The sequence below is a fragment of the Theobroma cacao genome, chromosome 5, assembly GCF_000208745.1.
Source record: "Theobroma cacao cultivar B97-61/B2 chromosome 5, Criollo_cocoa_genome_V2, whole genome shotgun sequence".
Lineage (NCBI taxonomy): Eukaryota > Viridiplantae > Streptophyta > Magnoliopsida > Malvales > Malvaceae > Theobroma > Theobroma cacao.
The window spans coordinates 29,693,588-29,713,336 of NC_030854.1; the positions used below are offsets into that span (position 1 = coordinate 29,693,588).

General features: G+C 34.2%; 3 protein-coding genes across 5 annotated transcripts; all 3 read right to left on the reverse strand.

The window, feature by feature from the left end:
• On the reverse strand, window positions 37–8,267 carry LOC18599245 (calreticulin-3). 2 transcript variants are annotated; one of them, XM_007029129.2, is made up of 14 exons: window positions 8,120–8,267; window positions 6,281–6,388; window positions 4,484–4,676; window positions 3,481–3,739; window positions 3,177–3,233; window positions 3,037–3,084; window positions 2,816–2,902; window positions 2,672–2,729; window positions 2,498–2,565; window positions 2,321–2,413; window positions 2,182–2,238; window positions 1,978–2,079; window positions 957–986; window positions 37–423 (listed from the first exon to the last, which is right to left on the reverse strand). In XM_007029129.2, exons 1-14 carry the CDS (start codon window positions 8,217–8,219, stop codon window positions 412–414), a joined length of 1,272 nt encoding a protein of 423 aa, XP_007029191.2. In that variant the 5' UTR covers window positions 8,220–8,267; the 3' UTR covers window positions 37–411. The 2 variants fall into 2 exon arrangements, with proteins under 2 accessions (XP_007029191.2, XP_007029192.2); XM_007029130.2 differs by lacking the exon at window positions 1,978–2,079.
• LOC18599246 (acyl carrier protein 2, mitochondrial) lies at window positions 10,023–12,075 on the reverse strand. Its single transcript, XM_007029131.2, has 2 exons — window positions 11,697–12,075; window positions 10,023–10,459 (listed from the first exon to the last, which is right to left on the reverse strand). Exons 1-2 carry the CDS (start codon window positions 11,916–11,918, stop codon window positions 10,283–10,285), a joined length of 399 nt encoding a protein of 132 aa, XP_007029193.1. The 5' UTR covers window positions 11,919–12,075; the 3' UTR covers window positions 10,023–10,282.
• On the reverse strand, window positions 12,505–18,838 carry LOC18599247. 2 transcript variants are annotated; one of them, XM_007029133.2, is made up of 6 exons: window positions 18,503–18,838; window positions 16,312–16,506; window positions 15,676–15,792; window positions 15,371–15,520; window positions 14,282–14,340; window positions 12,505–12,877 (listed from the first exon to the last, which is right to left on the reverse strand). In XM_007029133.2, the coding sequence occupies exons 1-6, from the start codon at window positions 18,671–18,673 to the stop codon at window positions 12,742–12,744; spliced, it is 828 nt and encodes a 275-aa protein (XP_007029195.1). In that variant the 5' UTR covers window positions 18,674–18,838; the 3' UTR covers window positions 12,505–12,741. The 2 variants fall into 2 exon arrangements, with proteins under 2 accessions (XP_007029195.1, XP_017976909.1); XM_018121420.1 differs by lacking the exon at window positions 18,503–18,838 and adding an exon at window positions 16,696–18,466.

Consider the following 19,749-nt stretch of genomic DNA (forward strand, 5'->3'; position numbering starts at 1 on the left):
AAAGGCATTTTCGAACACGCATAAAAGATGAGTTCATGATTATTTCTGCAATGTGGAAATTTTTCAAGGAAGAAGATTTTGCCGTGGACTTGCCACTGCAAAATGTTCTGAAGAAACCTAACTACTGAGCAGCTCTGCCCAATCTCCTCTTTGCCCTATACGCCAGGAGTCCACCAGAATAATGCATGAATTATCCTTGGAAATTTTCTAATACCAAATAACTCATTATAAATGTGTGTTATTATAAACTGGTAGTTTTCCAAGCAGAATGACAACACAAAATTGTACAACAATTTAGGACCAAAACTGCCACCCCTAAACTCCGTTGATTCAGCTTCGGTAGCCATGATAGTCCACATGGAAGACAAGTAACAGCACCACAAGTGGGGAAGCAGGAGCAAGCAAGACCCATCAAAGCTCATCCTGCAAACCAAATAAAGAACTCGTTACTAGATGATCAAGATGATTCATCAGCTTCTTAAGATAGTTATGCTGCCTTTAAACAGTATAAACAAGCAGTAAGCGAGAACATCTCAAATTCTGAACCCGCTATAAGCATGTGTTTCAAGTTTTCAAGATGACTTCTACCTATAGAAATCATAGCCCTTGCAGGGATCTCTTGAGAAAATGAGGACACAATCAATGGTCAAAGAAAATGAGAATGCTCTTTAGTAGTACTTCTACTGACCACTTCAACCATAGAGTAATAACATAAATCAGGGACCAGTTTGTAAGTATAGTGAATGATCTTGGATTGAAAGAAAATAAACAAAATAAAAAGATGTCTCATTTACTTCAACAAAATCTCAAGAGTTTGGCATTGTTAGCAATGGAAATGAATTATATGGTACAAAATCTCATTTTGAAGACATGAAGTGAAAATAATTTTGGGAGCATTCTCATAGAAGATAGCATGTTGTTAAGAAGAAATAGGTAAAGCGAAGGTTGATACTTACATGATAATCATCCAAGTAATCACGTGGATGCTGCAAAGAAAACATTTCAATTAGAAATTGAACTTCTTGATGGCAGTATCATTAAAAAGTTTGATAAGCTAAACATTCAAGGTCAAATTACAAAATCCAATTGAATTTATATTCATATTTGAAGTACACACACATTTCTCTCTTGAAGCTGTTAAATTTTTTAAAATGCTGTTAACTACTTTTCCATCCTCAAAGCAGACTCATGGAAGATGGAAATCTGTTAGTTTTATTTTAAATTTAATGAGTTTGATTTCAATTTTTACATCTATTTAGGCTAGTTTTAGATTATATTGATTTATATTGTATTTAATTTCCAAATATTAGCATGTTAGGGTTATATTTCATATTTTACATTTTATTAGGGTTTTGGTTTAGTTATAAATACTTATGTAATTTTAGTTTCAATGAGCTTTTGGATGATGAATATTGGACATTTTAAGATATTATTTATTGAGATTTTCTCATTCTATTGATCTTTTCTCCCCTAGTTCTTCTGTGTCTGTTCCTCTCTAATTGTTGCTATCTCTAATTTTCCTTCTAAACTTCTACTACTATCTCTTTTCCCTATGTTTGTTCTACCTCACTCAGCTTGGATTCAAAGTCTTAATTTCGAAAAAGCTTCAAAACCAATCGTCCAAGCCGAATATCTGGTCTTACAGAAAGACATATGCTCATTTAAAAACCTAGTATAAGGCCTACATTAATAATAATATTCACAAAAACAGAAACCAACTAACAAATCCCACATTAATAAGGTCCTAAATTTCCGAATTTTCATCTAAGGTGTAAATGCCTGAAATACCTAACCAGTGGTCCTACATCTTTCCATAGCTTTCTTGTGTGGGGTCATGTGATTTTGCAAATTGAATGTTAAGCTCAAGAATAGAAATTCGGAAATCAGAATCTGTTGTCCGGTTTCTCTTAGTTTCTTGGTCTTTGTCAATGGTGCTACATCTATGAAAAAAAAGGTTATAGCATGTAAAATACAAACCCTTCTGTATCTGTCCCTATAGCGCTCCCTATCCCGGTATCGTCTATCGTAACCCCTTTCCTTTCTTCTCCTCTCACCTTCCTCTCTCGCTCTTCGAGCTTCCTGTAGATGTTGCACTTAAATCTACTTAAAGGAGTATTCAAGAAAACCAAAGTTCATATAGAATTAATGGATAAATATGAAGAGCAAAGGTCAGTCAATAACCTCTTCCTCTTGTGCTTTTCTCACTTTCTCTGCTTCTTCAAACGCCTCTTTTTCTAACTGAAAGATTAAAATAAATGAAAATTAGGCATCACTATTGAGAAAATCATCTGCTAGTAAAAGGAGAAAGAGCAGGGCAAACCTCTCGGTTGGCAAACACTTCATCTACCACTTGTTTCGCATACTCAGGATCATCACAGATCAAAACGTTGTCAAAAACTGAACCAGCCTTGACCTGAGCATTATATTTCAAGATTGCATCATACAAATGAAGGTTATCCTAAACTAGCAGACTGATACTTATGTTCGATAGACATACCTGCCAAACTTCAATGCCCACATATTTGATTGGCTTAAGCACATAAAGATCAGGATCATCTTCAAACTCTGGAGAGAGACAAGAATATCATTCAAATCTTTGTAGCAAATTCTTCAATTCCAAAGATTCTTAGCCGCAACAGCCATGAGGAAATATAAAAATATATTGGAGTACCTGGATTATCAATATAAGGAATCTTCCATTTCCCTTTATAATTTGGGTTCTTGATTTTCTGTAGTCATAAAGGAAGACTGTATTGATGAGATGTTGCAGTTAAAAAATTAGGTTTCACAGTTTACTTGTTAGCTTTAAACATACCTTTGGTTTCCATGGTCCTTTGTATTTTGGATTTGGTATCTTTGGTCGTTTCCAAATACCATCCTCTTCTTCATCCCAATTATCAGGCTAACCAGTGAAAAAAACATCAGTCATAATATGATTATGCCAGTAGCATGAGAGAGGGATCTGGTGGCAGGTAAACCACAAAGCAAATCCAGGTGCATGGCTTAACATTATTGCTTCTCAAATACCAAACTAACCTCTTCAGCTTTAGGATCAGGAATTTCTTTTGGAATTGAATCATACCCCTGCAACACCAAGAGGAGCTTAGGCATATTTTGCATTGAAATTATATATCAACTGGAAAATCATTAAGAAAAAAGATGATATGATAATTTACCTCAGGTTTCTTGGCATTAGGATCCTCAATATATTCTCTATCATCCCAGTCAGCAGGCTGCAAAAGATAGAAATTTAAAGTTAAAAAAAACTGACCTTATGAAGAAAGGCTGAAATCAGAGTCAAATTGAAAAGGTAAATCTTAAAGCAGCCCTAGCTAAGATAGTTGAAGAAATTACTGTTCTCTCTCATTTAGGAAGGCTGACAGTCAATATTGGAAATAAGATTTCAATAGGAAAAAATTAACAAAAGCATTGAATTAAGTAGTCCAAAGTAATCAGTGGTTTCAAAGCTCAAATGTTAACCTTTTTAGCTTTGAGATCTTTGATTTTGCGTGGAGGAAGAATATCCCAGTCTGTATACATACTTCCAGAATCCCTTTCACGGTTGTCGATGAGGACACTATAACTTGCATCGGGCCTAAGAATAAATGTGTAGAAATGAGTTAACTTGTCTGTTTCACATTCCAATTCCTTCTTGAGAGGGTAATTCTGGCCCTGGTAAGAAAGTATAACATGGAGCTTCTTTGTTTGTGTGCCACATATATCTGGCCCAAACATTAAGCTGCAGGGAAAAAAAAAGTGAGGTTAGTCAACAAAAATTTCTGAAACAAATTAAAAAAAACTGTGGAGGTAGTCCCTAAGGAAGGTTGCTCTAGAGACTGATGAGAAATGCATCCAAGCAATTAATTCAACATTCATGCTAATGGCAAAAAAGAATCTCTTTAGAAGTAAGAACATGTCAAAAGCACATTAAGTAACTGGAAGCAAACATCAGGAAAGATGACTATTTGCACATAATTACTCTATACAGAGTTTTGAACCTCAGCCAAATCTCTATGATCAATTTTTTAGTATGAAATTTTGAAGGATTCAACCTCAAATTTTCCGATCTCAGAAGTAAGATCATCTTTCATATCTACTTTTTTATTCTTCTATCTCTTATTATCTCACAAGTTTTCCTTCACATCATCTACAGCCACCAAAAGAAATTCTCTGCCCCCTCCCCCCACCCCTTTTCCAAAAAAGAAAGCATGTCTAAGTTGTTCTATACAGGTTCAATTACCCTAAATCACAAGTTCAAGGTTGCAAGTCAAATATCACTGTTATCATCATTACCCCAAATTGTCATTGTAAAATAGAAAAGGATTAACCATCCATAGTTTACATTCCTGAAAAGGAAGTCTCAATGATTATGAGATGTACAAGAATGCAGTTGAGACAACCACATAATGCAGTAAGAAAATGAGAACCAAGTGCCAGAAATTTGCCTGTAAAAGATGTTTGAGTGAAAAATTTTGAAACAAACCTATATGGGGTGTCCCCTCCAAATTTCTTTTGATTGACAAATGCAGAGAGAAGCTTTATGTAACCACCACCACATTCAATGTCCTGCTCAAATCTTATAGAGTATTGGAGGACCAATGTCCTGTTCTTATTTGTAAACTCAGGTATCTTTGCTGATACTGCAAAATGTTTGGCATCACCAGACGTCTGAATACCTACAAAATCATAGGCATTCTCAGAAACCATGCTAGTTCGCTTGCCTTAGCTATCAAGGGCAGATTGTCAGAAGGATAACAATGAGAAAAATGGGAAAAGGTAACTTAGTGGTCACGTGGACTCTCTTAGGAACATGGATAATTTGTGAGCCCAGTGATTCCAATAAAATAGCTTGGTAATGTAGCTATACATCAATTCATTTTTGTAAATATCTTTCGCAATCCATACCAACCAGCCCCGTTTGATCTTATACTCAATGATATAAAATTCTGCAAAAGCTTTTCCGGAAATTGCCCTTTTGCAGAACAAATCTTAATTAAATTTATCTTTCCAGATTAGGAAACACAATATTTATCTACAGAGGGATCTACAAAAAAAGCAAACACTTAATGTTTTCTGCCAACTATGCTATCACTCTGAATCAAAATGAGAGAAAAGTAACGTTTAAATTAGTTTTGCCATTTCAAAAGCATGGTTAGGAACTCAATAGTCACCTTGTGATAAGGAAACATTGAATTACAATCCTCACTTAATACAGCATACTTAATTGGCAACTGAAAACGTCCATCATACAGTTTAGATTTGGTATTTTATATACAGAAATATAATGACTACTACAGGCACTATAATACTTATGTGAAATGCAGGCTCAATAATGACACTCGAAAGAACCAAAAATCAGGATTGCAGGACAGGGGGATAGAATGAAAGGAACATTGTAATATCAAAACTGCGTTTGTACATGTTTAATGTGCTCAAGTGTGCCCAATTCAGAGGTGGAAGCACTTAAATATGACATGATAAAGATGACTGGGATTGTGGTCAGGGTAAAAACAGCAGCAGATGGGGAAACAAACAAGTATTATGAAAATGATTCAGTGTGGTTTTATTATAGAGGTAATTCTCGCAGAAAAGAGATTATTGAATCGTTATGGCCATGGATGGGTACACTTAAGTTTTTATCATATGATTTACCAGCTCAAAAGCGTCTCTCATGGTATCCACTGTTGAGATTTTTACCTTTCAATTTGATTGCAAGGTTAACAATTTGACATGATAATTTCAGAATATTAATATACCATTGAAACCTAAAGTAAAATACTTTTTCAGAGTACTAAAGGGTGAGAATACATAGAGAGTCCTGGGATTCAATTAAAAGGAAAGACAGATAAATAAAAATTGAAGCCTTGTTTCATACAATACAGCCAAGGTGACACCATGGTTAAGAACAACTCTATGACGTCCAGGCCCTATATAACAAACCAATTCTGTAAAAAGCTATCAAAACCACAAGAGATTCACGTTGTGAGGAATATTTAAGCACTCTGTAGCATAATTAGTTGATGCCATGTGAAAATTCTGGTCTCAAGTATCATTAATTAACCTGTCTTTTGTTTTCTCTCTTTCTTTTTTTTTTTTTTTTTTTTTATGAGTTTCTGTGTATGTAAACAAACACATCTAGAGCAAATTCTGATGTTGGATAACAATGAATGAAGTTAATCATAATAATATTCAAAATTGCTATGCTGTTCACTTATTTCCCAATATTCTCCAATTTTTGAAAGAACACCAATATAACCAGCAAGAAAAGGTGAGACCATACCTTTATCATCAGGATCACCGGACCACTTTCCAGCTGTGTGCTTAAATCCTCCAGCTTTTCCTTCAGTTCTTTTCCAATCTGATTTTACCCAACGGCTTTGCCATCCATCTGTTCACAACATCAGATGATACCGATGTAGGTTAAAACATGCAAAAAAATGTTAAGAGTCCAAATTCTAACATATAAATGTATCAAAAATATATGTACGAGTTTCAGAGACTGCAAGCTGATGCACTCTAAAATTACAGTCACAAACGTATTGGTTTTATGCATTTCATTCAAGAAAAACAAAAAACATTAAGAAGACTGATACTGTGGTGACACAAGCTTTTCACAGGACAAAAAGTCCAAGGCAAAAGAATGATGAACAAATAATGGTCAATAAAAATTAACCGATTTCTTTGCTCCATCTTTTGATTGCTGAGACAAATGCAAGAATAGAAAGGAATAAAATGCTGGATGCGTTAGTAAAATGAGAATCAGCCAAATAAAATGTCACTTGAAACCATCAAATCGAAATCGAGAACCAAAGCCTTAATTCTTATTACACTTTCTGGAAAGACTAAAAAACTAACATCAAAATAAAAAGTAAGGCAAGTTCAAAGTTCAAGCTTTTATTAATCAAAGAACTCTGAAAAGAAACTGATAATCCTTTCAAAAGCAATGATTGCCCACTTGTGGTGACTGGTTGGTGAACCAAGACAATGACTTTTTTTTTTTTTTCTCTTTTTTCTTTTGTTTGATGCATATGATGAAAGAGCAAATTTTAAAGAATTAACAGCATTTGCTTCACCACATCCACAGAAGGTTGGAAAAAAGAAAGATAAGAAAATCAATAAACAAAGAGTGACATGATCAGCATCTAAAAGCACTCTCTTTTTCTTTTGTGGGGTGAGAAGGGGTAACCTTTTCTGCTTTTTCTCTCTTTATATTTATATACCATTTCCTTCTCTACAAAAATGATGCTTTAACTACCAATCATTATGACAAGTGATGTTTATATAATCTTGACAAACTTAAAACCAAACAAATTTCCACATGCTATTAGAAAGGAAAAACAAATAAGTAAGAAAAATTCAGTTGACTTTAAATTCTTCTTCTTCTTTTTCAGGTGACAAAAAACACAAAAGGGGAGATATCAAGGTAACTGGTTCCTATCATTGTTCTCTTCTCTTCTTTCTTTCCCTTTCCTAGCACTGCTCTCATTATCCTCCAAAACCAAAGCTTTTCAAGGAAATCACTGAGCTACGTACAAGTGCAAAGGACTGCTTTCTTCAATAGCAAAACAGAACACACCCCAGAAAATTAAAATTAAAAAAAAAAGGAAAATTAACTGTTCAAATTTTGGTTGACTTAAATACTGTAGTCAAGTCAATGCCTGAAAAATGAAATTTCCCTCTCTTTTTTTTGGTTCTTTCTTTTGCATTTTTTTTCTCAGCTACCAAACAAATCATTTTGTAAAGGTGTAAATTCCAAGCACATTTTTTACTTCAAAATTCTCAATTCTTTCCTTCCAGAGTTTCTCCACAACACAACACAGAATAAGAAAAAGAAAACGAAAAAACAGTCAGAACCGCCGCCAAGACAAAGCAGTTGGATAACAACCTGACAAAGATAGTGCAGTTGATGACGTGGCAAAACTGATTTTTTTTTTTTTTAAGATTTGGCAAAAACTGAAATCTTAAAATTCTTTTGCTTTCTTTTTTTCTTTCTCAGTAACCAAACAAAGCATCCCATGATCATGGTAACAAACAGATAACGTCCTTAACCTCTTCAAATACCAGTAAAAAAAAAAAGAAGGCTTATTCAAAGAAGTAGCAAGCAAGTAAAAGATAGTACCTTCAAATCGCTCTTCAAAAATAATCTCTGAAACAGAAAATCGAAGTAAAAGCGAAAATAGAAGCAGGCCAAGCGCAACATTTGGAGCATGGCGTGCCATTAGTGGCAAATGACAAATGCTACTACTGCCTCTCTGCCTAGCTTTTCCATAGATTTGGCTAGTTATAGAATGTTTGGTAACTCATTGACCTTGATCATATCTTTTATTTACGGCAATGCCATGCATTATTTCCAATTTGACTTGGCAAACATTTTCTAGTGGGAATATAAAGTGTTCCTTCCAGTTTTTTTTTTTTGGGGGGGCGATTAATATCGTTAAGACCCTACATAGTTGTAATAATTTGGACCTTTGGGGTTTGCTAGCCAATGAGAAGTGAGGACGACGTTGCAATGTCCAATTGTCTTAAGTTCTCATCCTTTCCTTCTCTATGTTACTTCACAGTGTCTTTAGTCCATAAGACACTTGAAAAGGAAAACATATAATACCAAAAATAACCCTTTTCACTTTGATGTTAATATTTAATTTTTTTTATAATTAAAAAAAAGGGTTCAAATTTTACTTTTTAAATAGAGAGATTATGCATAAAAAAATGAACTAAATGTTCGAGTGTTAATATTTAATTTAAATATAAAAATTAAGAATTATCAATTTTATTTTAGTGTTTTGTAATAAATTCTTTTTAAATCGTTTTAAATGTTCGAGTGTTAATATTTTTAAGGTTGCGAAAACATGCAATAACAATCAATCAAATTATTTTAAAATGTTTTTTTAATAATCTTATAAACACTCTGTAAAAGCGAATTCATATATATTTATCATTAAATTACATATTTAAATTGAAAATGATACTGTTTGTAAATTTATAATTGTGTGGCAATTATAATCCAACCTATTTACATTTAACAAAAGCCAACATCAGAAACCCAAAAACACGTTGGTCTTAAAGTTTTCAATGACCGGAAGAGAAAAGAACTTGGGGTCCAGCGCCAGGAAAGTGGTTTCTCAGAAAGCAGGAATCCGTTTCCAAGAAAGTACACTAAGCAACTCTGGGCCTCCCCTCACTTTGCAAAAGGGCATTATAGTAGTTTTGTGACGGTTGGAGGGGTAAACCGTCGAAAAGACTTTGGTGTGTGGACCATTGACTCTTGAGAATCAAAGTCTCCTTTGGGTCTAGTCTTCAGTCTTCCCTTCCCTTGTGAATCGGGGAGAAATAATAACGTGACAAGTGCTGCATAACCCAATTTAGGGATTTATTATTATTATTAACATTATTTACTATCATCAAAGCTAAACGAAAGTAGAAAACCCTACTACCATCACTATGACGTAGAACTGAAGCCAGTCAACTAACTAATTAGCCAAATATTCTTTGATTCCTTTTCTAATTTAGCTATGAGCATGGCCGGTTTTTCTTGTGGGATAAAGATATTTTAAAGTTTTATTTGATTTTTGAGTTAAAACTCAAGCTTGAGTTCGAACCTGAGTTAAAGCTCCGTGTTCCTTACCTGAATCGAACCCAATTAAAACGAAATCAATTTAACTTACTAACTTTACAAGTCTAACTCAAACTGTCTTCAGCTTCGAGTTTCTGAATCACGCTGACTGACTCGAACGTAGCACTGTATTGTATTCACTAGGCTCAACTCGATTAGAACCCTAAGCTAGGCTTCATATTGGGCTTCTCATAGATCCAAATTGGTAATTTTTGGCTTGTCATGATAAGGCCAGAAGTGTACCTTGGTTCTTTTGGTAATTTGGACTTAACTACGGCCCGAATGATTGGATACAACTACCGACTGAATAAACAAGCACATAAAGCTTAACTTTACTTCATAAAGAAGCCAAGCAATGCCTTGCAACAATCAAGTAAATTCATTTTCTTAACTTAATGACCTAAATTTATTAGTTAAAATGAAAATATTATTGAGGCAATAAAGAAACAGTCCTTTTTCTCACCAAAAAGTTACATTTTATGAACTGGAACAGCAGCATCGAAGCAGCAAATATCCAAAATAATCCTCCTCAATAGGAACTCAAAATCAAAGGGCACGACTGACAGTTGTCTAGATGGGAAGATCCCATAATTCTCCTAATGCAGCTCTTGATCTCACAGGAACAAAGTGAAAACAAAATATAAAGAGTAGAGCTTCGTAATTTCCCACCTACTTTGCCTGAGGGTGAGAAGCAATGAACTCAACAGCAAGATTGATTGTGCTGATCTTGTCTGCCTCATTATCAGGAATCTCGAACCCAAATTCTTCTTCAAGGGCCATGACAACCTCCACAGTGTCTAAACTATCCAATCCAAGATCATTTTGAAAATGCGCATTTGGGTTAACCTACAAAAGAGAAAAATGATATATTAACCAGAACAAAACACTCTACAAGAGCAAAATTCTATATGCAACCAAAAGAACTTGTTAGAAGTTGCATTCTTAATAACCTAAAAAAATTGCTTTTTGTCATCTCAAAATGTATTGAGGAAAAAAGAAGAGAAACTGCAAATTGAGGAAAGGTGTATTGTGTGCCTTTTCCTCACAAAGAGACACATCTAGGAGCAAAAGATATGTGCCTCAGAAAAACGACTCATCAGGATTGATTTATGAATCATTCACCCAAGCACCCAAATTTATGATTATCTACAGCAAAAGCATGTTTGTGCCTGACCTTCTCTCTTCAAATTGCTTACATGCAAATTGCAGAAGCTTCACATTCCCTTTGTTCCCCAATTAAGAAAACAAAAAAAGTTGCTATTGGAATGAATGTCGAGAGAAAACATAAGAACCAGGCAGAAATCAGCACCGAGAAAATGAAATTACATTATAAACAAGACAAAAATTTCTCCCATTTTCCACTGAGCAGGTTTGTCCATTCAAAATCTACCTCAACAATTTGGTGGCAATTAACTAGAGCTAAAGAATGGAACTTTTTTTGCTCTGAACATTGTGCAGTAGAATTATCATAACCGAACAACAAAAAAAGGAGAAATATATTGCCAAACCATCATCTAATCGATTTTAAATAAATGCAACTGCATACCCTTGACCAATCATAAAGTAAGCCGAAACAATCCAAAACCTAAGCCCCTGTTTTCCACAATTTGATATGAAACAACCACAACTTCAGATTGACGAAGCAACATAAAGGCACTTATCCAGTTTCATATTAGAAAGTTTGTAATTGAGGGCACTTTTAACCACACCTTAGTCATTTTTAAGCAAATACGAGTAAACAAATCGAGAAATAAGAACACAACAAACAAGCATTCAGCATTAGCTTCGTGGTCGCATTGGAACTTGCAAACAATTATCCATTTCCCTGCCACTATAGAATTAAAACACTACTTATAAACCAAAAAAAAAAAAGCAAACGTACAGCATAGCAATACTTAATCAAACAAAGCTATTAGTTAATAGAACGGAAGAAGGAAATAAATCAAACCCTAAATATCACCATTTCTATAATTAAGAAAACAAATCATATCCCCGGAGTATATAATACACAATTCATCTATAACCAAAAAACTTTAAAAAGGAAAAACAAAAGAAAAATGAAGTGAAGTGAAACAGTAAAGACCTTGGAAGGATCAACTTTCTGGAAGTTTTTAACAACGGAGATGACGCGATCGGTGACTTCAGATTTGTCGAGGAAGGAGCCCTTGACCTCATCGCAGAAACGGCGGCGTATGGCGTTGAATGTAAGAGCAAAGAGCCCGTGACTGGTAGGGTTAGGGTTTCGGGCAAGGGGCGTTGCGTTCACCCTCAAGTGCTTTAGCAAAGCTCCTCTCACTGCCGCCATTTCGATAAGTAGCCCTCTCTCTTGGGTGAAAATGGGTAGACGTTCTTCGTTTGGCCTCTCTTTTTCTCCCTCGAAACCGCGAGAAATGCGAACCCTGTGTAGCTCAGGAGGCGAGTAAAAGAGCGAGATATCAATCGCTACTACGACGTCGTAATGTGCCTTTTAAAATTGTTTCGCGTATTGACATGATTGTTAAAATCGGTAACCGTAATGTAAAAAGAAAAATGTTAAATGCTAATAAAACCTTTACATATAATACAGTATAATATAATAATATAATTTAAATATACATTACTATATATACCTATAGTTATTCACTCCCAAAGGAAATAGTTCTCACATCTTCAACCTTATCATACTTGATTATATATAATCACATGGTAATCTAATATATATATGTATGTGTGTGTGTGTATATTTAAAACCATTGTTAAACCAAAAATCCAAATCCCAGCCCTGAAATTTAAGTCTCCAAAATGACCCAAAAAAAGAAAAATCAAATTTCAAGGACTGCATTTAACAATCAGTGTAGAATGGGACCCTAGCCTTGGCATTTTTATCAGAGATATAAGTAAGTTTTCAAAGATCTAACCATGCTTCACAGTTAATGCGGAACATGCATAAAAATTTATTTCCTTTTCAGTCTTCAATGAACCAATAAGAACCCCACTGGACTTTTGCGATGAAAGGAGCAAATTGGCCCCATTCTCATTGTTCACTCTACAAGAAAATGGTTACACCAATTTTTACAATCAAAAGCTTGCTCTTTCTTGTGCGCTCTCCCTCTTATCTCCAATAATTTATAGACAAATGATGGCATTGTTTAGTCCAGGTAGAAGAGAGTCACGATTTTCCGCAGACTCTTGGCTTCTTGGCATGTTTCCATGAGCAACTTGCTGTCATGGAAGGCAAAGCAAATGACTTGCTGTACATTTGAAATGATGTCCCTATTACACAGCCTGCAAATTTCACCATAGACTTCATGTGAGATGAGTTCTTGTCTAGCAAACCACAAAGAATATCAAGAATCCAATAGCAAGCAACTGTTGCAACTGATGCTAGAAATATTTCCTGCGTGCAAAACTTGGGCATAGTATAGATGGCTTCACCAGTTTATAAGCAATATGAAGAGCTCAATAGGAGGCTATATATGAATGTGACAAGTGGGATGGTGTTCAAGCAAGTAACGTGACTCACATCATATTCAGCTTGTGCTAACAGATGGTAATGCAGGGGAAGATGATATATATGGAATAATTATATGATTTATGGATTTACTTTTTTAATCTCGTCTGTTTGTAGGGTTGGTCTTGAGTTTATATGTATGTTAGGTACATTAACTAGTCCTGCTTACTTGTTTGCTGTGTACTATGGTTTATGGATACTATTGATGATTGTTTCTCTAGGCCTCTTGGATATTACTGTTTCCACCCTTTTTCTCTCTTTTCTCTCTGAGTTGCCTCTAGTAGCCTCCTTTTCTCTCTACCCCTTCATCACATGTTACAAACTAGTCCTGTTTACTTGTTTACCATGTACTATGGTTTATGGATACTATTGATGATAATTTCTCTAGGCCTCTTGGATATGACTGTTTCCTCTCTTTTTCCCCCTTTTCCCTCTGAGTTGCCTCTAGTCGCCTCTTTTCTCTCTACACCTTCATCACATGTTACAAACTAGGTGTGTAAAAGCAATCTATGAAACCAGCAGTAATAAGTTCACACAAGCTAGGATTGCATTCTCCAATTCTTTTATAGTAGTCAACTAGCTTAGACACATGTTTCAGCTGTGTTTATATACAGGCTTGACCGAAGTCAAACTGAATAGTGACCAAGCCAACTTGACTATAGTCAAATTGACTAGTGCCTCGTAAAAATTGCCACAGCTCATAGAATGAAGTTAAATTGGCATAATAATGAGTTTCTGCTTCTTATCCAATAAATATCAAGCTAACAAGCTCAGCTTAAGTGAAGGAACAGTGGTTGCAAGAACTGCGAAGTTTTGCAAGTGAAATCCAAGAGAGACAGAACCTCCAACTATAAACCCTACTAGTCATTTTCCTTTTCACTTGAGGCTTTATGCTGTTAAGAATATGGGATGAACACAGTTATGCATGCAAGCATGCAATATGAGGACAGAGCAATAAGGAATACTTTGCTCAGAAAAACAACTGCCTTATCATTCAACCATGAAAATGAGTAGCTAAGGAATTCACTGCCTTCAAATTAACAGAATGTTCAGCATCAGCTTCCTCTTAAGATCTTATCACAAGCTTGCTATTTGACCATGAAACCTAAAACTTAAGACTGATTCTGCTCTGCAGGTGTGATAAAAGGATACTGGAAGAAAATAGAGTTATGACGAACCTGCTAGCTTCTATCAGAGGTAGATGATCATTATAAGGCTTCTCTATCACAGTCTTAACCTGGAAAATTGAGAATAAAACATTAAATACATTCCAAACATCAATATGTAATTATCACCTTCAAAATTCAATTAGAGATCTTAAGTAAAACATACTTAAACATCCAATTTACAATGTGTAATGTTATAACAGCACAGAAGGCATTGAAACTCTTCACTATTACCAGTCGCTCCCTGGGCTTGGACAATTGTAGCAACAATCTTCTATAAAGCAATAAAATCCAAGCAAAAAACCTTAGAGACTCATGTTGTATTTAATGCCCCAGCAACTAAACCAAGGATCTCTTCGTGTATGTCTTTAAGCAAAATTATGACAATGAGAATACAAAAGAAAAAATTGTCAAAAAAAGAATCACATTCCAACTTAAGTAATACAGAATGGAAATATAAATTTGCCCCACTAGTATAAGCAATCTTGTATCCTTTAATGTATTGTAGAAGATTAGGGGCCAAAAAATGAAATTTTCCAATAAAAATTTGCAAAAAGCCTATGGGCCTTGAGAACTAAATTTCTCCTCACTATCGCATGCAATAACAATCTATTACATGGTGCTTAATACAAAAGAAATACCATCATTAAATTACTGAAAGCCTTGGACCGGCAGAAAATGGCTTAGCCTAGGTGCTTAAGATTATCTGTGGCCACAATCCACATTCCAGATTCCAAGTGCAACAGATAAATCCTTGGTATGTGTTTTGGCAATGACACCAAAAGCAACTCAAGTTAGAAACTTCCAGGTGACAGGCTTGTGATGTTGCATCAACAACGCTTCAACATAAGAATTGAACACAATATAGCTTGACTAAATTGAGGGTTTAACACAACAGTCTTACAGGTTTCAATGAACTGATGATGAATTTTCAATAGAATCTCCGTCTATGGATGTTAAAAGCAACATGTTTACTTATTAAACAAACAATTCTAACAAATGTACGGAAATTACCAATGTCAGATGAAGCCATAATTATAATGAATGGCATGCACAACAAGTTTCCTAAGAATGAGCTAAATGCTATAACTACATGCTTACTTTTGATAACAATTCCTGGCTCTCGGGTGGTTGTTTCTTCAAGCTCTGTGGCAATATTACTGTAAGCAACTCTGGTTTCTCTGCTCTTAAAGCACCTCTGATAACAGCTGCATTAGTACCAGATGCACCTGATGTGTAAATATGGTTTTTCTGCAAGCAACATTAGCAGCAAGACGAGGAACAAAACAATTTTAGGTACAAACATATTTTCCTGGAGAACAAAGATAGTGAGACTCAGAACATTTGAGCGTGCAACATGTATCCCTGATGCCACATATAGAAAAAGATAAATAATTGCATCTTACAGTTATAACTAATGCATAGCTAAGAATCTCAATAAGCTCTTGGTGCATGAATCCCATATTCCGAGTCCCAAAAAACCCAATGGCTCTAGGCCCTTGCTGCTGAATTGCTAATAACTCCTGCATAAACATATAACCACAGATAGAAGTTAGCAGTCAAAATACTAGAAAACACTGAAATCAGCACAAAAGACAAAATCAGCAAATGCTTTCAAGATGCACCTAAGACCTTGGCAGGACTTGAGTTACATACCATTTATGATTAAAGGTTAATATTAAATGGCCAAAGGTCTTCTGATCATCTAGTTAAAATAGAACCACATAAACTAAGTTAAAGCAAATAGTGGTGTAGTCTCTAGTTATAATTGTACCACATAAACTATGTTTAAAGTAAATAGTGGTGTAGTCAAACTTTCAGTTCACAAGCTACCTAAGGTTCTTCAGAGCTGTATATCATAAAACAAAGTTCTCAAAAAGAGACACATGTAAGGACACATGGAAAAATCCATAATAGAATCAAGTTACATGCAAGGTAGTAGCACCACAGTAAGCTCTCAGTTCTTTTCTGCCCATCCCCACAAATCAAAACATGGATAAATTTCAACAAAAGTGATATTGTCCTATAGAAAAATTACATACCTGCAAATAATCTACATCAGGAACAGGTTTCAATTCTGAAACCATAACTGCCCCTGACCCTTCCACAATAGATTGGGCTTGGGTTGGAATCTGTGTCCCAGTATCTTCATCAGAACTAAATAAGCAAACTGCATTCTCCTCTTCATATCTATAGCCATCCATCTCTTGATCTCTTCTTGCATGTCCAGAAAGCCACTATACCAGTACATAAAAACAGAGCCCCTGACAGTAAATCATTAGTGCAAACCAACTGCCCACAAAGAGTGGTGATCAGCCAGGACATCAGATTAATTTTTGACATGTTCAAAGTCGAGTATACTTCAATCAAGATAATAAAAAACGAAAGAGACATTTACACATGGAAAACATTCAATTTAAACATACATTCATCAACTTGAATATCTGTTCCTGCAATTTCATATGGAAAATTACGAAAAAAATGTGTGTGGATTAGATGGTGTCACCAGGTAATACTAACATACTTAATGGATACGAGAAGCTTGATTAATGAGACACAAACTTTGCAAAGTTAGAGAACCAACTGAATAAATTGGATAACAATGCAAACCTCTCTAGCACAAGCAACTTAAACAATCAATTTTATCAAGTACGCACAGCCCCATCGAGCATTTGCACAAGCAAATTAGGATATTTTTTTACTCTTCAACAGAACTTATTACAAGACCTTAATAAAATACAATAGGCAACATCTAATGCTTTGAAAGTATCATTTTTAGAGCAAAGGAAACAAATTCTCACAATTTGCACCCAGGATTATGCATGCTCCTTTAATATTAATTTGGAGAATATGCAAATTTAAAGACACTAAGCAGCCAAGAAAGAAGTGTCAACAGAAAGATTTTCCTAGCCAGTAATCCACCACAGAGTTGCTAACAGAATCATTACATACACTTTTTCTCATATTTTTGACAACAAATTCACTTCCCTCTGTTCTGTTTTAATATTTATCTTATTTGTCAATATGATAGACCACATTACAAGAAACTTTAGGTCATTACCTTCCAACAGCAACTAAAACATTTGGACTAGAATAAATCCTATGCCATAGTCCTTGATAAAGATGCCATAAACCAATAGAATCAATAGAAGATCTTTCCTAAAGCCTCTCTGTCTCTTCATGTAATTTTCAAATTTATTAGGGATGCAATCTCTCCTGTTCCCACTGGTAACCTGCCATCCCCACCCTGTACAGTTTGAGGGTCATTTTTTAGGGATGTGTGTGCAGAAGCAGATTATCATTTAGCACCAGGAGTGCACATGATTCCATCCCTGATATTTAAAAATATATATCTTTCTTGTTATTAAGACATCTCAGATATTTTAATTTTGTAACATTATATGATCACAAAACTGCCCCAATACCATTCCTACTGGTTACCATCTTAACATCCGAGCAGTGATACATCATCTGTAGACATGTGCCCAAAAGTGCATACCATTAATTGAACACCAGTGCCATCCCTACAATTTCCAATCCAAGGATCCAACCAATGAAATATGAAATCTAAGTGAGTCACATTTTTATTGTCAATAGCTTACCTAGGTAACATAGATACTCCTGTTGCAGTTGCAGCTACTAATAACCTAAGCGAACATAACTTTTTCCTCAAGCACATATAGCAAGGCAGACACTTCTACAATAAGTTCAATATGCAGATACTTGTCTGTCTCACTGTTTCCGAAACTTTTTTCAGCAGAATGTTATGAATAATTGATCTAATGACATGTTTTCATTCTTTTGTCCAAACATCAGCCATTACAGGAATGACTCCATACCTTCATTATTCAGCCAATCTTAGTCAATTCTGAGGCCACGCCAATACTGTTATACTATAAACACTAAAAAGAAATGCAGAACTAAACACAAAAAATTCGAAACTTTTACCCCTTGTTTGAAGACATGAATGAACAACATTCTCATTATACAATTAAAAAAAAGAATCAACTTTTCAGCCCCTTATTAAAATAACAAAGATTATAGGCTCAACTCAGAGCTAGAGCTAGTTACACAATTATGAACGAATAAATAACACAAGCTATCTCATCATTTTAAGAAAGACCCAATCAGAAAGTAAAGAACCCACCTCCAAAAACAAGCGAATTTTCCCATTAAAAAAACAAAAAACGGAAAGAAGAGCTTGAAATGACAAAAAACCTGTAAAGAGAATACCTTTTGCTTGGAGAAAGAATGTGGGTTTCTTCTTAAAGGACATGAGTGATGAGAATGAGAGGAGAAAGTGAAATTAGGGTTTGGAGAAGAGAGAAAAGCAGAGCAATAAGAAGGAGTTCTGGTGGTAGGGGTTAAAGGCAATAGCAGCCTCATTGGTAAAGGTAGGCTCATTTGGTTATTATGTTTCCCAAACTGATTTTTCCCTTTTCTTTCCTTTCTCTTTCTTTCTGGGCAGCTTTTCTTTTCTCTCCTCCCTCTGCCTACCCGTAGTAGTGTGACTGTCGTATAATCCTTGAGATTTTTGTTTTCTTTTTCCCTATTTTTTTAATTTCCTCTCATAAAAAGATAAGTGAAAGTTTTTTTTAAAAAAGGATTATTTTCAGAAAAAAAAAAAAGAGGGGAAGAAAGGGCATTTCCTTTTCCTTGCCTTTTTTCAAGAACTTTTTGCCTTCTTTAGTTTTTTTTTTTTCCCTTTGACTTTCGAGTATATTAAAAAAATTTTAATTTTTATGTATTTTATATTATAAAAATCTGATTAACAGTATTTATATACTCATTGATTAAGGTTATTTAAAATTAAAACATTATTTTAGAAAATAATTTTTTTATTTAATACATTACTTTTCATCAAATTGATAAAAAGAAAATATATTAATGATAAATCTTTTTCTATAAATATTTCTTTAACCCATGGCTGTAGGCATAATTACATTTTTTATTATGAATTCAAAACTTTTTTATTATACAAATAAACTTTTCTAAATGAATACCCTTTTGTCTCATGAAAATTTATTATTTAATTTATAAATTAATAATTTATTAATTTATATATTAATTAATAATTTATTAATTTGTCAAAATATTATTAATTTTTTTCAAAATATTGAATTTAATACGTGTATTGTGTATTGTGATTATAAATATATTAATTAATTACTAAATTACAAATTATTATTGTTATTCGTGTCGAACAAATTATTGAAAACATTATGAAAAATGATAAAAAAGATGAAATTAAAGACAATAATTTTGTATTGGAGTCTATCTCACGTAAAAATGCACTCCAAATAACAATCATATTGTATAATTTTCTCTTACAACACAAAAACACAACTCCGAAACTTCTTAATGCACTAAAAAAAAAGTTAAAAATGAAATCCAAAGAAACACTAATTTCAAGAAAAAATAAATAATATCAGAGTCATATTTTACAAAGATTTATTAATTTAGTCATATATATATAATTT

Coding starts and splice junctions, on each gene's coding strand:
- LOC18599245 (XM_007029129.2), bottom strand. CDS start 8,219: ATGGCACGCCATGCTCCAAATGTTGCGCTTGGCCTGCTTCTATTTTCG. Junction 2,903..3,036: donor CTGATCCTAAAGCTGAAGAG/GTTAGTTTGGTA, acceptor TTCACTGGTTAG/CCTGATAATTGGGATGAAGA. Junction 2,566..2,671: donor TCCTTATATTGATAATCCAG/GTACTCCAATAT, acceptor GTCTCTCTCCAG/AGTTTGAAGATGATCCTGAT.
- LOC18599246 (XM_007029131.2), bottom strand. CDS start 11,918: ATGGCGGCAGTGAGAGGAGCTTTGCTAAAGCACTTGAGGGTGAACGCA. Junction 10,460..11,696: donor AGAAAGTTGATCCTTCCAAG/GTCTTTACTGTT, acceptor TCTCTTTTGTAG/GTTAACCCAAATGCGCATTT.
- LOC18599247 (XM_007029133.2), bottom strand. CDS start 18,673: ATGAGCCTACCTTTACCAATGAGGCTGCTATTGCCTTTAACCCCTACC. Junction 15,521..15,675: donor GCTATGCATTAGTTATAACT/GTAAGATGCAAT, acceptor TGTTGCTTGCAG/AAAAACCATATTTACACATC. Junction 12,878..14,281: donor CCTCTGATAGAAGCTAGCAG/GTTCGTCATAAC, acceptor TGAAATTTGCAG/GCTGTGTAATAGGGACATCA.